Here is a 15,399-nt window from a genome sequence, read left to right as displayed (position 1 = left end):
ATGAACCAGGAAGGAGGGGCGACCAGGAGAGCGTCTTAATCCCCCTGCTGACATCAACCCTAGGGATCGTGGCCTCATACTATTCCTGGTGCCTAAGATCCCTAAGGCCTAGCGCTGGTGCACCCGCAGTGGCAGCCGCGTCAGCTACAGTTTGGTAGTCTCCTCCCAATACAGTGCGGCTGTGTCCGTATTCCATCTACTAAGCGGAACCGATGCCTTACCAACTCCCCGTGCTCCGGCCACAGCCTGGTAACGTCTGCTGGACCTGCTAGTATATCCGACACAGACGCCCACCGAAACAGCACTGTACTCGTGGGTAAGCGTTGTCGCTGCCCGGCGGAGAGTTGTTGGAGCGTCTCTTTCTAAGCGTAAAAGACACTGTTGTCAAAGTCGAAAAATATTGTAATGCATACACCATGTACATACACATGCCCGCTGCGCGTGCACTTGTTCCGCCGTGCGTGCACATATCCGCAATTTGCGTATGATCGCTCCCGCGGTCCTGCGCGTGGTATGGGTATTTACGGCGGGGTTTGTGAGCGCATAGAGGGTTATTAGAACATTACATATTTAACCCAAATAGTGCACATTTTACACATAGCCACCCCGCACCACATCAGCAAGTATCAACAGTTTAAATGATTCCAGGACTAAGGGATTCGCCTTTGCATGATAGGAAGGGACAGACTAAGGTTATAGGGTGATGTCTAGTATTCAGCTGTAGGGTATTTTAAGGGTAACATTCCGGTGTTGGTTAGAGGAAGATCGCATGTTCCTGCGAATAGTTATGTGCAGAAGTAGAATATAGATATAAACTGTATTTACTGTATATTATGTATGCGGCGGGAATCCAGAGGAGACCACCCACAAGAGCAGTTAAGAAAGACATCGCCTACCTATTCAAATCAACCTATGACCTCTCCTGTAATGTAAAGATGCATCTCTGTGTCCAATAGACAAAGGGATTACAGTAACCATTTTATTGTATATGGAAGTAGTGTATAAAAAGCCTGTTGCTGCCTGGCTGGTCAGAAGACTCTGAACGCTATCTACCTGACGAGCGGAGGACTGGTCCAGGTTGCGCAAGCGAACATTCTCACGTATGTACATTGGGGGTCATTCCGAGTTGTTCGCTCTGTAAATTTCTTCGCATCGCAGCGATTTTCCGCTTAGTGCGCATGCGCAATGTCCGCATTGCGACTGCGCCAAGTAAATTTGCTATGCAGTTAGGAATTTTACTCACGGTTTTTTCTTCGTTCTGGTGATCGTAATGTGATTGACAGGAAGTGGGTGTTTCTGGGCGGAAACTGGCCGTTTTATGGGAGTGTGTGAAAAAACGCTACCGTTTCTGGGAAAAAAGCGGGAGTGGCTGGAGAAACGGAGGAGTGTCTGGGCGAACGCTGGGTGTGTTTGTGACGTCAAACCAGGAACGACAAGCACTGAACTAATCGCAGATGCCGAGTAAGTCTCGAGTTACTCAGAAACTGCACAGAGATGTCTTATCGCAATATTGCGAATCTTTAGTTCGCAATTTTAAGAAGCTAAGATTCACTCCCAGTAGGCGGCGGCTTAGCGTTTGCAAAGCTGCTAAAAGCAGCTTGCGAGCGAACAGCTCGGAATGACCCCCATTGACTGTAGCCATTATTCTGTTGTAGATTTATCTTGTTAGCCTTGTAGTGTATAACTTGTAATTGTTATCCCCTTTCAAATAATCCACTGTGGCCTTAGAACCCAGCGGTTAACTACAAATGGTGTTGTGTCCTCATTTCCCTGCTAGGGTTTAAAGTGTTTAACTGTATAAGGTTTAAGTGTATTGATAAGGTGTGTACGCATAGCGGGTACTTTATACCGTCAACGCTGCGTAAGGTTTAAAGTGTAACATCATTACAGTGCTTTGCGGCACATGGTTTAGAGTATAAGAATAACATTGCATTGCATTACAAATAAGGTTTAAAGTTTATTAAAAGTGTGTGCGCGCGCTGTGCGTACTCTGTACACCCAGCGCGGCGTGTGTACGCCAAGTACGTACAACGTACGGGACTCTGTACGCAAATAGCGTACGAAGTGCGTAGCGTGTGTATTAAGTATAGCGGCCGTAGCGGCTCCATGGTAAGAGTGTGTTTAAAGGTATAGCTTTATGGTGTAAGATAATATCGACATTATCAATTGGGGGCATCGTCCTGTTTTTCTTCATACCCACAGCCTAGCAGGTTAAAGCAGACTTTATCAGCAAAGGGCGGACAGGTATCCTACGTAAACCTTTTCCTGGCCGTAGAATACACTGGTAAACCCTGTTCCAATTGCTGATAAGATAAGCGTCTGCTCTGCATGGTTTGTAGGGATGCTGGTGGGATCCGTAAGGTAAATACGCAAAGCTATTTTTAAAGTCTGTAAATTTCTGTTTGGCGCACACAACACACGCATACACCTGTATTTTGTACTTTGCATATCTGCTCGCATTGTTGCCATAAGTATTGATTATTAGATTCATTTTTGACCTGTGCTGAGAAATTTGTTGCTATTTAGTTAAAATATAGACTAGATATTAAGGGAGTAAAACGTAAAAGCACAAATACAGTCTGGCCTAGTTAAACAGGTTTATACAGAAAGATACTGTGTTGTGTTAAGTAAACAATTATAGGTAATATCGCTTACATTTTATAGAAGTGTAGGATTTGTACTATTGCGGACGTACGGTCTTTGTACACGTGTCTCGGACAAAGTACAGGACTGCGTACGCAAAGTAAAGACATACGCACGGTCGTGTGTTTACGCCACGTGCGTAAAGGTACAAACGCTAAGTCCAAATTACACAATAGCAGTGTTTAGTTTAGGCGCGAAACGGTAGCCACGCGATAATAGCACAAATTGCTCAGTGTCCAAGATTTAGTTTAAATAAAACCTTTTTTACTGCATTACCTCTGGTACTAAGGCTGTTTATCTGAATGAAAGTTAATTTTCTGTACAGAAAAACCAAAGTGTATTTGAGTGAACGAGTGTGAGTGTGCAAACAATAAAGGTTTTGTGGACCCAAGGAATTCGGGATCCCGTAGGAGACCACACCAGGTGAGCAGACACTTGGTGTCGTGAGACTGGCTTGCTCACGTTAACATAGATTAAAGTACAAAGGAGCAAGGTAGCAGATACCGCAGACCAGAAGGTCAGCGAAGGTTTAGAGTACCGCAGACCAAAGGTCAGCGAGGTTTTGTTTAGGTGCCGCAGCCCAGGGGGTTAGTGAAGAAACCCATATAGGCCATTTGATTGATACGCTCCGGCTGAGGTTTCGCAGCCTGAAAAACGATTCCATTGGTCGTACGGCGGATAAGTAACAGTTACCTATAAGCTGTGCGATTGTACCGCGCGTTCGTGAGTGCAATACTTAGGGCAAGGTGATACCATTTTTACGAGCTTTGCGTAAAATTGCGGTATCATTAGCGCTGGGTGTAGCATACGCAAGCGTGTTTTGTGTAAAAAATTTTTTGTTTTAAGGGAGTTTCGCTGGTCACTCAGGAAATCTCCAACAACCAATATTTACTGAGAAGGGTAAGTAACTCCCATATACTTCCAGTAAATAGAGGTTACACAGGGGCCCTAGGTTGGGTACTAACTTTGCTGACGACAGCATTTGGTAGTATTGGCCTACGTGGGCGTGAGTGGGTGAGAGCACTCGTTGAACTTTCACCGTTGCCTTATATTGATTGAGTATTTTGTTTTTTTTTTGTAGGAATTAGCTGAGAAGGCAATACCTGCAAAATATGGGGGCCAGTTGCTCAAGTAAGGGACGTGCAACCAGGGTTCAGGTTGATATTCCGCGGCCCAGGGGGTCAGCGAGGTACATAATGTGTGAGAAGTATGGATCACACAAAGAGGTTTTATGCAATGAATGGGAACGTATGACTGCGGAAGATAGGGAACCATTCCCTAGGGTAGGCAGTTTTGAACCAGAGGTGTTGCAGAATTTAAGGTTTAGGATATGTCTGATAAAATCCCGAAAACAAAGGGTCAGACACAAAAACTGTTTACATTTATGGCAGCAAGAGGGCGATATGCAGAGGGAACTAGCTCACGCAGCCGGTTCCAAACCTAGCAGGAAACTGATGGCAACCGCACCACCACCACCGTATATTACAGGGGAGAAAGTGGCTACAGACAATGGCATACTGATATATGATAAGAGTAAAGTTGATAAATGTACTAATGCTAACCCGTGCAAGTTGTATCCCATTCTAAACTTCCCTCAGGACTGCGAGCAAGAAGATGAGCCCAGCACGATATCGGCACTCTCTCTAGCAGCCACCATACAAGACACCCAGGTGGGCACGGACCAACCAATAAGAGTAGTAAAGGCCCCTAGCGGAGGGATAGGTGAGGTCGTGTCCACAGGTAAGTACGGTACCGTACATTATGCAGAGGCAATTGCACCTCACATTGTAGAAGCAACTCAGAATGATGTAATTGAACTAAATCCTGTCAGGGTGATCGCAGTCCCCAATGGGAGGACTGACGCTCAGGGAGTCACTCCTATCAGGAACATTGCTGTGCATTGTCCTTGGTCCCGGACAGAATTGAGGACAATTATGTCTGAATTTCCCGATCCCAGAAAGGATCTAGCCGCATGCCAGAGGTTTATTAAAGAATTAGGTAACGCCACCGAACCCACAAACAAAGATTGGCGAACAGTGCTACGGGCATGTTTACCCTCCAATATTGACCCCGTGAAATTCATTACTGATTGTAAATTGGACGTAGAAGTACCTCTCACTGATGAATACACTCAGGAGAATGTACAACAGATCAATCTGCAATTAGGAGTATATTTCCCTACTGTTGTCAAATGGAATAAAATCTTTTCCATAAGACAAAAAGAAGGTGAAACGGCGTCTGAATATTTCCATCGAGCACTGCAGGAAATGGCTAGATACACTGGGATCGAGGACATTAAGGAAAATATACATCACAGGGAGGTAGCTGTGTCAGTATTAATGGACGGGTAAAAAGACACACTAAGAACCAGGGTACAAACCTCTCTACCTAACTGGAGAGGTATCTCGGTGGCTGCATTAAGAGAGTCCGCTATCGAGCACGATCGGAGCATCGTTAAGCACAGGGAGTCACAGGGGGATTAGCTGATGACAGTAAGTATAAAAGCCCTTACAACGAAGCCGCATCAGCCAAAACCCCAGACCCCTGATGGTAAGTCGCATGTAGTAGTATGTTATAACTGTAAGAAGGAAGGACACTATGCACGGAATTGTAGGTATAAGGACACACATAAGGTATATCGACCCCCTAGACCAGGATATGAACCACATTATGATACACGTAATTGGGACCAGGGATCGCATAGGAGGAGTTATGAGCCGCATGCAGGGGAAACAAGGAGGTACCCACCTAGGAGGGACTGGCAGACCTCTGAAAATTCTCAGCTACCCCCCTCACATATTGTAGCTGCCAGCGCGCTGCGGGAGGGTCACAACATACAATAGGGGTTAGGCCACACCTGTAGTCTGCAGCCAGTGAAGTTGATTGCTAGCCTAGGTAGTGAACCTGAGGTCACAGTTGATGTAGCTGGTAGATCACTACCTTTCCTTGTAGATACAGGGGCGGCCAGGTCAGTGTTAAATTCAACAGTAGGTATGAAAACAACGGGTAAAACAATTTCAGCAATGGGAGTAACAGGAGTAGTGCAACACTACCCTTTAAGTAAACCAGCAGAGATTACGATAGGGCCTTTGCAGACCAAGCACTCCTTTTTGCTAGCTGCATCGGCTCCGACTAATCTACTTGGGAGAGATTTATTGTGTAAAATGAGGTGTGTCATATATTCTACTCCTGAGGGTGTCTTCTTAGATATACCCGAGAATCACGTTCAGGAAGTGCAGGATATGTTAGACACCCCACAAAGGTTAATGTCACACTCTGCTGTTACAGACAGGTGTCCATCCAAGGTAGAGGCAATGATCTCCCAGATACCGGAGTCCCTCTGGACCAAAGATGGACAAGACACTGGATTGATGGCGAATGTAGCTCCCGTAGTAGTGCAAATAAAAGATGGTAGGATAGCGTCAAAAATCCCACAGTATCCTCTGAAGCCAGAGGTGGAATTAGGAGTGTACCCCGTCATAGAGCGCTTGCTACAACAGGGCATCCTAGTCAGGACGTCCAGCACTGCCAATAGTCCCATCTTCCCTGTGAAAAAGAGTGGGGGAAGGTGTTACAGACTAGTGCAGGATCTAAGGGGGATAAACAAGATAGTTGAGAGCCAATTCCCCGTAGTGCCAAATCCAGCTGTCATCCTCATGCAAATTCCCCCTACTGCAAAATGTTTCACTGTAATTGACCTCTGTTCTGCTTTCTTCTCGGTACCTCTGCACCCTGACAGCCAATACTTGTTTGCATTCACATACAGAGGAGTACAGTACACCTGGACTCGCCTACCCCAAGGTTTCATTGACAGCCCAAGTATTTTCTCGCAGGCTTTGCATGACTGTTTACAATCCTTTCAACCTGAGAGCGGATCAGTATTAATACAGTATGTCGATGACTTATTGTTGTGTTCTGACTCACTCGAATCATCCTTGAAAGACACGAAACAGCTTCTGTTTCACCTTTCTAATACGGGACACAAGGTTTCAAAGGATAAGTTGCAGTTGTGCCAGACCAGGGTAAAATATTTGGGACATTGCCTGACGCAAGGACTTAGACACTTCACCGCTAATAGAATACAGGCGATTCGCGACATGACTCTGCCACAAACCCAGCAACAGATCCGCACTTTTCTTGGAATGTGTGGGTACTGCCGAAACTGGATCCCAGGGTTCTCCATATTGGCTTTACCTTTGCAGGAAATGGTCTCCTCGAACAAACCAGATCGGATCTCTCACACAGATGAGTCCGAACTGGCATTTGAGAGACTTAAACAATGCCTATCACAGGCACCTGCATTAGGCATGCCAGATTATGGGAAACCCTTTGAATTGTACGGTACGGAAAGTGCTGGGTGCGCGGCAGGTGTCCTAACCCAGAGACATGGTGATGCCAGCAGGCCAGTAGCTTACTACAGTGCACAGTTGGACACCGTAGCACGGTCTCTCCCCACATGCTTGCAAAGTGTTGCAGCGATAGCTTTGCTAGTGAGTAAAAGCGAAGACGTAGTGTTAGGACACAACCTGACCATCCATACACCTCATGCAGTGTCAGCCTTACTGAATTCTGCCCAAACCAGACATGTCTCATCAGCACGGTTTACAAGGTGGAAATTAGCACTAATGGCCCCTGTAAACATCACCACCAAAAGATGCAGCGCACTAAATCCTGCAACTTATCTACCAGGTGTGCCTGGACAGGCACAAAGGGTGGAGGATGAGAATGATGGTGAAGGAGAATTTAGTATAGACACTGACACACATGATTGTATGGAATATCTGAACCAAACTTTCACTGCAAGACCCGACATTAGTGACAACCCAATGGAAGACGTAGATTTTACTTTTTACACTGACGGTAGTTGCCACAGACAGACGGACTCGGGAGACCTGTGTACTGGATACGTAGTTGTAGATGACAGAGGTATCATAGAAGCTGAGCCCCTGGGCCCACCGCACTCAGCACAAGTTGCTGAGCTGGTCGCCCTAACCAGAACGTGTGAATTGGCCAAGGGTAAGTCAGCCAATATATATACAGATACTAGGTATGCCTTTGGAGTAGTGCATGATTTCGGGGCCCTGTGGCGCCTCAGAAATTTCATGACGGCAGCTGGCACACCTGTAGCGCATGCATCCCATATAAAAAGACTTCTAACAGCGATACAAGAACCAGACAGAGTGGCTGTTATCAAGTGCAAAGCCCACACTTACAACCAAGACCCAATTTCACTTGGTAACAGCCGGGCAGACGAAGCTGCTAAATCAGCAGCCAGCACCCCCATACAAACAGATATCACATCACTGATGATATTCAACACCGTCAACACACAAAAATTAAGTGAAATGCAAAATTTGTGTTCTCCACAGGGAAAGGCAGTCTGGAGGTCAAAGGGGTATGGCCAGGAGTCCTCAGGACTCTGGACAGATGGACAGGGTAAGCCAGTGGCCCCCAGAGCATATCTCCCAAGCTTAGCTGAGGCAGCACACGGTCTGACTCATCTGGGTAAAGAGGGTATGTGTAAGCTGGTGAGAGCCTACTGGTGTGCACCAGGATTCTCTTCTCATGCAGGTAAGAGAGCAATGACATGTCTTATCTGCTTGAGGAAGAATATTGGAAAGTCAATACCAACAGAACCATCCCATATCCCGCCGACAGATGGCCCTTTCCAGGTAATACAGATTGATTTCATACAATTGCCAACCTGCAGAAATTTAAAATATGTGTTAGTCTGTATTGACATGTTTTCTAATTGGGTAGAAGCGTTCCCTGCTGCCACAAATACTGCTACGTTCACTGCAAAGAAAATTGTGCAGGAATTTGTGTGCAGATATGGTATCCCTAGAATAATTGAAAGCGATAGGGGTACCCATTTTACAGGTGAAGTCTTTCAGGTTATGTGCAAACTGATGGGAATTAATAGCAAGCTGCATACTCCGTACCGCCCACAGGCGAGTGCGAAGGTGGAAAGAGTAAACAGCACTATTAAGAACAAGCTGAGCAAAGTGATGGCTGAAACTGGATTGTTGTGGCCAGAAGCTTTGCCACTTGTATTGTACAGCATCAGAACCACTCCCAGGTCCCCACTTAACCTATCACCCTTTGAGATTCTTTTTGGTCGACAACCCCATGTAATGATTGACCCCCAGGATGATTTGAAATGCAATAACGAAGTGACTGTAAAATATTTGGTTAAGATGAGCCAGCAGTTGAGGAATCAAAACAGAAATCTAAAGCTGGTGATACCTGACCTACCAAACAGTAATTGTCATGACATTGAACCTGGGGATTATGTAATGATTCGAAATTTTCTACGCTCAGGTTGCCTCATTGACAGGTGGGAAGGACCATACCAAGTCTTACTAACCAGCACAACAGCATTAAAGGCTGCAGAAAGAGAGACTTGGGTCCACTCGTCCCATTGTAAGAAGGTCGCTGACCCAGAGAGAGCCCGTGACAAGGAGCAGAGTGTAGAGAACATCGTATCACTGGAGTGCCTGTTCCGGGAAGGCTGAGAGGCAGGACTGTTGTCACGGCACCTGAACGCGGAGAACAATAAGATCAGAGGCGGTTGTCGCACCAATTTTATTTTTCCCTTTTTATTATTTTCTCCATCTCCCATTTACTTTACTTTCCTCCCCCTTCTTGTTTCTTTTCTCTCCCCTTAACAAGATGGACTTACCCCAAGAGACTGCGTTCCGGGTTTTCCTGTTAATCCTGTTGTTGACCAGAACAGTCTGTTTCGGTGAGAGTACCAGAGAGGTCGAGAAAGGATCTGGAATGGGTTCTGATGGCAAGGACAGATTTGTAGAATTCCAAGAGCAACACATCCATCGAGCAAAGGCGAGTATCAGAAAACGATCTGGTAGTCAGGAAACTAGGAGGCACTGTGAAGGGTTATTGGCTGAGGAAAATTGTATTTGTAGAAATTGTGAAAACATAGTTGAGGATGGGTGCATCCAGAGATGTCAGTCCAACCTTAATATCAACATGGACCGTCATCCATTGAGTGATTACCACTCACTAGTGGGCAAGGTCTTAAACCAAACAGAATGCTGGGTGTGCTCACAAGTATCTCAAGGTCAGAGCAAGTCAGGATTAGTACCATACCCGTTAGCAATAGATGAGGTACTTGAATTATGGGGTGGGAGACCAGTGAACAAGAAATTTAATATTTCTAGGCCCCCTAGTTTGAAGCTCCACCAGTATCATGTAGATAGATCCTTAGAGTGTTTCAACACTTCCAATTCCCGAAAGCCGGGAAATTGGGAGGTGACATGGAATAACCAAACCATGGCATTTTCGCACAGAGCTGACAGAATACCCGTAGACTCTGAACTTATACGCCAAATAGCCAACAGTGGAAGGTATTTTCGGTATAGGTACACTCTAGGAAGTAGGATCATGAGGGTTGGAGAAGTATCACCAGGGTACTGTGTGCATATCATACAGCCTGATACGTGTACTGAACAGATGAGAGAGTTAGGGATAGGATTTTTCACCTGGAAGGTTTGCAAGATGGTAATGTCATATTCTGTCCCATTTGTTCTCCCCGATGATGCATATTTCATATGCGGGAGGAAGGCATATAAGTGGCTTGCCCCAAACTCAGAGGTATTGTGTTACATTGGAAGAGTGTTGCCAGAGGTCATGACCATAACCCATGATAAGATGAAAGACGTTCACCGCAGTGCTCAAGCTCCTTATACTCATACTCATTATGAACACATCGTTAAGAGACACCTCATAGATAGGACAGAGCACGTAGCCTCTGATTTGATCCACGAATCCACCGGGATTCAATTCCTTCTCGCATTAGATATCACCCGTTCTGCCAGAGGAATTATAAATTATAGGTACATCCATGCGCTAGCGAACCTGATAGATAATATCACTGAGATGTATGACGACACCTTCAGGTATACAGGAAGGGAGTTGCAAGCTTACAAAACGGAACTGATCCAGCTCAGGATGGTCCTCAATTATATCACAGCAGTGACAGGTGGGTATTGTGTCACCCTAGCAACTCAGTATGGTGTGAAGTGCTGCACGTATATTACAAACAGCACTGATGACCCAACCGAGGTCTTAGATCAAAAGATGGACGATATCTTGCAGTTGAAGTGGGAGTTCAGGAGGAAGCACAACCTTACCCTTACTGCTGTGAGTAATGAACTGACCGGCTGGGTCTCATGGTTGAACCCACACACATGGTTCTCAGGTTTAGGAGAATGGGCTCAAAATGTCATTATGAGTGTAGGAAAGTTTCTTCTTTGTATCCTGGGAGTCGTCATAATTATTGGCTTGATATTTAGGTGTGTTCGAATTTTAACGCGGCGCAAGCGCAGTACAAAATTGATGAGTTTAAGGAGCGGGGGCATTGGTACAGCAGCAGATTTAATTTACAATCCATCTATAGAAACGATGTTGTGATAAGGATTGCAAATTAATTCCACGGCCCGTTTCTTTCACCCATTTTTCCTATGTTTCTCCCTCAGCAAAGATACACCCATCCGGAGGAGACTTCGATCAACACCCAAGAATGATTACACAAATGTTATATGAATGTATTGCACATATGTGTCTTATTTTCATCTCTACAACCTTCAGTTAGTGACACACATAGTCGACAGGTGATATCCACATATATTAGCACTCACATATGTTCCCCCTCCATGTATCATCAACTAAATGTGCACCCCATTTGTTGGAACAAGAAGCCGAAAAGAGCTTGGTAGTGTTTGTTGGCCCAATTACAGACCCTTAATACGGGATAAGAAGGAATTAATGTATACTTCGAAATACCTCGAAGCTTATCTAGAACATATACGGCACGATGATACATGCCCCTCAGACATGGATTCATACATACATGCTTTTACTATCCCACTAGGTCATACATTTCCCACCTACACCTCTCCTCATACCATCCAATCATCTGTAGATATTGTATTGTATATTTTTCTGTTTAATGTTTAGATGGTGGCAGTTTTTGTTGACTGCCAAAGGGTGGACTGTCAAAGTCGAAAAATATTGTAATGCATACACCATGTACTAACCCCATACACATGCCCGCTGCGCGTGCACTTGTTCCGCCGTGCGTGCACATATCCGCAATTTGCTCATGATCGCTCCTGCGTTCCTGCGCGTGGTATGGGTATTTACGGCGGGGTTTGTGAGCGCATAGAGGGTTATCAGAACATTACATATTTAACCCAAATAGTGCACATTTTACACATAGCCACCCCGCACCACATCAGCAAGTATCAACAGTTTAAATGATTCCAGGGCTAAGGGATTCGCCTTTGCATGATAGGAAGGGACAGACCAAGGTTATAAGGTGATGTCTAGTATCCAGCTGTAGGGTATTTTAAGGGTAACATTCCGGTGTTGGTTAGAGAAAGATCACATGTTCCTGCGTATAGTTATGTGCAGAAGTAGAATATAGATATAAACTGTATTTACTGTATATTATGTATGTGGCGGGAATCCAGAGGAGACCACCCACAAGAGCAGTTGGGAAAGACATCGCCCACCTTTTCAAATCAACCTATGACCTCTCCTGTAATGTAAAGATGCATCTCTGTGTCCAATAGACAAAGGGATTACAGTGACCATTGTATTGTATATGGAAGTAGTGTATAAAAAGCCTGTTGCTGCCTGGCTGGTCAGAAGACTCTGAACGCTATCTACCTGACGAGCGGAGGACTGGTCCAGGTTGCGCAAGCGAACATTCTCACGTATGTACATTGACTGTAGCCATTATTCTGTTGTAGATTTCTCCTGTTAGCCTGTAGTGTATAATTTGTACTGTTATCCCTTTCAAATAATCCACTGTGGCCTTAGAACCCTGTGGTTCACTACATATCGGTGTTGTCCTCATTTCCCTGCTAGGGTTTAAAGTGTTTAACTGTATAAGGTTTAAGTGTATTGATAAGGTGTGTACGCATAGCGGGTACTTTATACCGTCAACGCTGCATAAGGTTTAAAGTGTAACATCATTACAGTGCTTTGCGGCACATGGTTTAGAGTGTAAGAATAACATTGCATTGCATTACGAATAAGGTTTAAAGTTTATTAAAAGTGTGTGCGCGCGCTGTGCGTACTCTGTACACCCAGCACGGCGTGTGTACGCCAAGTACGTACAACGTACGGGACTCTGTACGCAAATAGCGTACGAAGTGCGTAGCGTGTGTATTAAGTATAGCGGCCGTAGCGGCTCCATGGTAAGAGTGTGTTTAAAGGTATAGCTTTATGGTGTAAGATAATATCGACATAATCACTGTTTAGAAAAGATCACTCAAAAAATTAGTAAGACTAAAAAATAACATAAGAAAACTTAGGGCTGCTAAAAGGAACAGCAGCCCTCTGACCATGGTCCGGCTCCTGCCGCACCAAACAAAAAACTGATTTGCCTGGGCCAATGGGCAGGGATATATGGACGGGCCCCTTGCGTCCTGGGAGGCCTGAAAGCTTTTGATCGTATCATATCCCATTGTTATCCTGTGGATAACCTGTGGACCCTGCTGGAGAAACAATCAGATCCCACCCTGCCTGCCCCAGCATTGAGGATCTGAATAGACAAAGAGAAACAGTTAGTCAGCAATCACACTGGCAATTGGACACAAAAACACATTGCGTTAATATACATTTGCATTATGAGCACATTATGTAACTACACAATACATATAAGTAAGTAGGAAAAACATTACTGCGTTACCTTAAACCGGACATTGGATGTATTCAGACGCACAGTGAATAATACAGCAGTAAATGTTCACAACGCTCATTTGCAACAGGCACCTACTCGCTACTTGTACCGCCCAGGGTAGGTAGGAACTCACTGTTGTATCACCTGCCTCAGGAGAGCGGGATAGAGAGAGAGACATACCTCGCTTCCACATGTGACCATGCCGCAAGCAAACGGCTGGGCTACTCAGACGCACAAGTGTACCCAGCCGCTCATGCGACTCTGACCGGTTAATATGTTTTACGTCTCAGACGGAAGTGGAAATAGCAGTTCATGGTGGAAACTGGTCATGACCGGGGGGGAGGGATGACTAGGGGAGCGTCTTACTCCCCACTGCTGATATCAGCCTCAGGGAACGCACCTCCTACTATTCCCCAGAACCTATGATCCCTAAGGCCTAGTGCTGTGTACCCGAGGTGGCAGCCACGTCAGCCACTGTCCGGTAGTCTCCTCCCAGAAACAGTAAGGCTGCGGTATATGCTAAGCGGTAAAAGACGCCTTCTCCCCGGTCTCTGGCCACAGCCTGGGATCGTCAGTATGGACTTATTAGTACAGTACATCCCGTCTGGCGCCCGCCAAAACAGCAGTGTACTCAGTAACAGTTGGTATGAGCTGTCGCGACCCAGCGGAGAGTTTTTGGAGCGTCTTTTACCATACGTTTAAGAAGCATAGAAAGATTACTCACTAAAAAGTCAAAATACTATAAAAAATAAAAGCTTTGTGGCTGCAAAAAACGTGGCAGCCCAACCGTTCACCGTGGCCGGCTCCTGCCGCACCAAACAAAAAAACTGAATTGGCTGAGCCAGGAGGCGGGGATATAGGGGGCTGGCCCAGCGCATCCTGGGATTCTGAAAAGCTTAACTGTTTGGTGCCTAATTCCTCGTCACTTCATCATACCCCAAGGTAGATCCTGTGGATCACTGTGGACCCTGATAGAGAAAGTAATATACTGTAATAAAGTATAAGGAAGAAAAACAACAAATAATGTAAAGGGCATAAATCAGGAATGAAAATATAGTGCTATGTATTGAGGGAGGGGCCCTAAATCTGTATCTTGCTTAGGGCCACATGAGGTATAAATCCACCTCTGGAGTCATGTACCCTGTTCTGTGCCAGAGACTTTACATGTGACTAAGAAGTAGGGAGGGAACCAGAGGATGCTAGTTACATTGTGCATGTGTTTTATCAGAAAAATGCTGGGATATGTAGTTCCACAACAGCTGTGGGAGCACATGTAGCGTATCAGAGTATAACACTGTTGTGTATACTGTATATAACCACTCACCCGCATCTTCCACCTCATTCAGTTGTTTGTCAGAGCAATGGCGGATTACTGGCCCCAGCACGATCCGGCTATCCCTTGTGCGGATGCCGGTCTGCCCTTCAGAAGAGGAGAAATCCTGCAAATTGTTGACCAGACGGACTCCATGTGGTGGCAGGCCCGGAAGGCCTCAGACCTGGGCAGGTGCGCCGGCCTCATCCCCTCTAACCACCTGCTCAAGAGGTAACTGCAATTACCACCTACAGCACAGCCGCAGCCCTTGTGACGTAGGCCGCACTGGAGCCATTTTGTTCCTTTTGATTGTTTTAGCGCTAACCTCCGCTCTCTCTCTGTATATAGGAAACAGCGGGAATTCTGGTGGTCTCAACCCTTCATGTCTCATTCATGTCTGAAAACCTCACAGTGTGAGTAACAGCGTCCCGTGGCCCTTCCCGTCCGCTTGTAGTGTCAGCACTTTATCACATCCTTGTGTTGTGTGAATGTGGTCGCTACTCGCTGTCCATAACGGGTGGGATGTATTAAAATACATCGCCACCCCTCTCCGCCCAGCGCAGCGATGTTCATCTCATATGTGATTAACATCACAATGCGGGGACGGAGGCCCCCCGCGATACCTGTGAGGTGGTGTGCGGGTGTCTCCGTCACCTCCCTGGGGTCTCCACCTGCTGGGAAGCAGCAGCAGTCTGTCCCGACGCCTCCTCCTCCTCCCCCCTGCAGCAGCAAG

The 15,399-nt window shown here is 45.9% G+C and overlaps 1 protein-coding gene across 1 annotated transcript in view; it reads left to right on the top strand.

Annotated features, from left to right (window-relative positions):
• The window catches only part of LOC135048411 (MAGUK p55 subfamily member 4-like), a gene marked incomplete at its 3' end in the record, with an annotated part of 166,229 nt that extends 151,332 nt beyond the window's left edge, over window positions 1–14,897 (top strand). Inside the window, exon 9 of the mRNA XM_063955538.1 lies at window positions 14,701–14,897. Coding sequence (XP_063811608.1) covers window positions 14,701–14,897 — 197 coding nt within the window. The remainder of the gene's footprint in view (window positions 1–14,700) is intronic.
• Between the last annotated feature and the right edge of the window lie 502 nt (window positions 14,898–15,399).

This window comes from Pseudophryne corroboree, unplaced genomic scaffold (genome assembly GCF_028390025.1).
Source record: "Pseudophryne corroboree isolate aPseCor3 unplaced genomic scaffold, aPseCor3.hap2 scaffold_962, whole genome shotgun sequence".
Taxonomy (NCBI): Eukaryota; Metazoa; Chordata; class Amphibia; order Anura; family Myobatrachidae; genus Pseudophryne; species Pseudophryne corroboree.
Note: the sequence above shows the minus strand (reverse complement) of the source record. Positions and strands in the feature narration are given on the sequence as shown.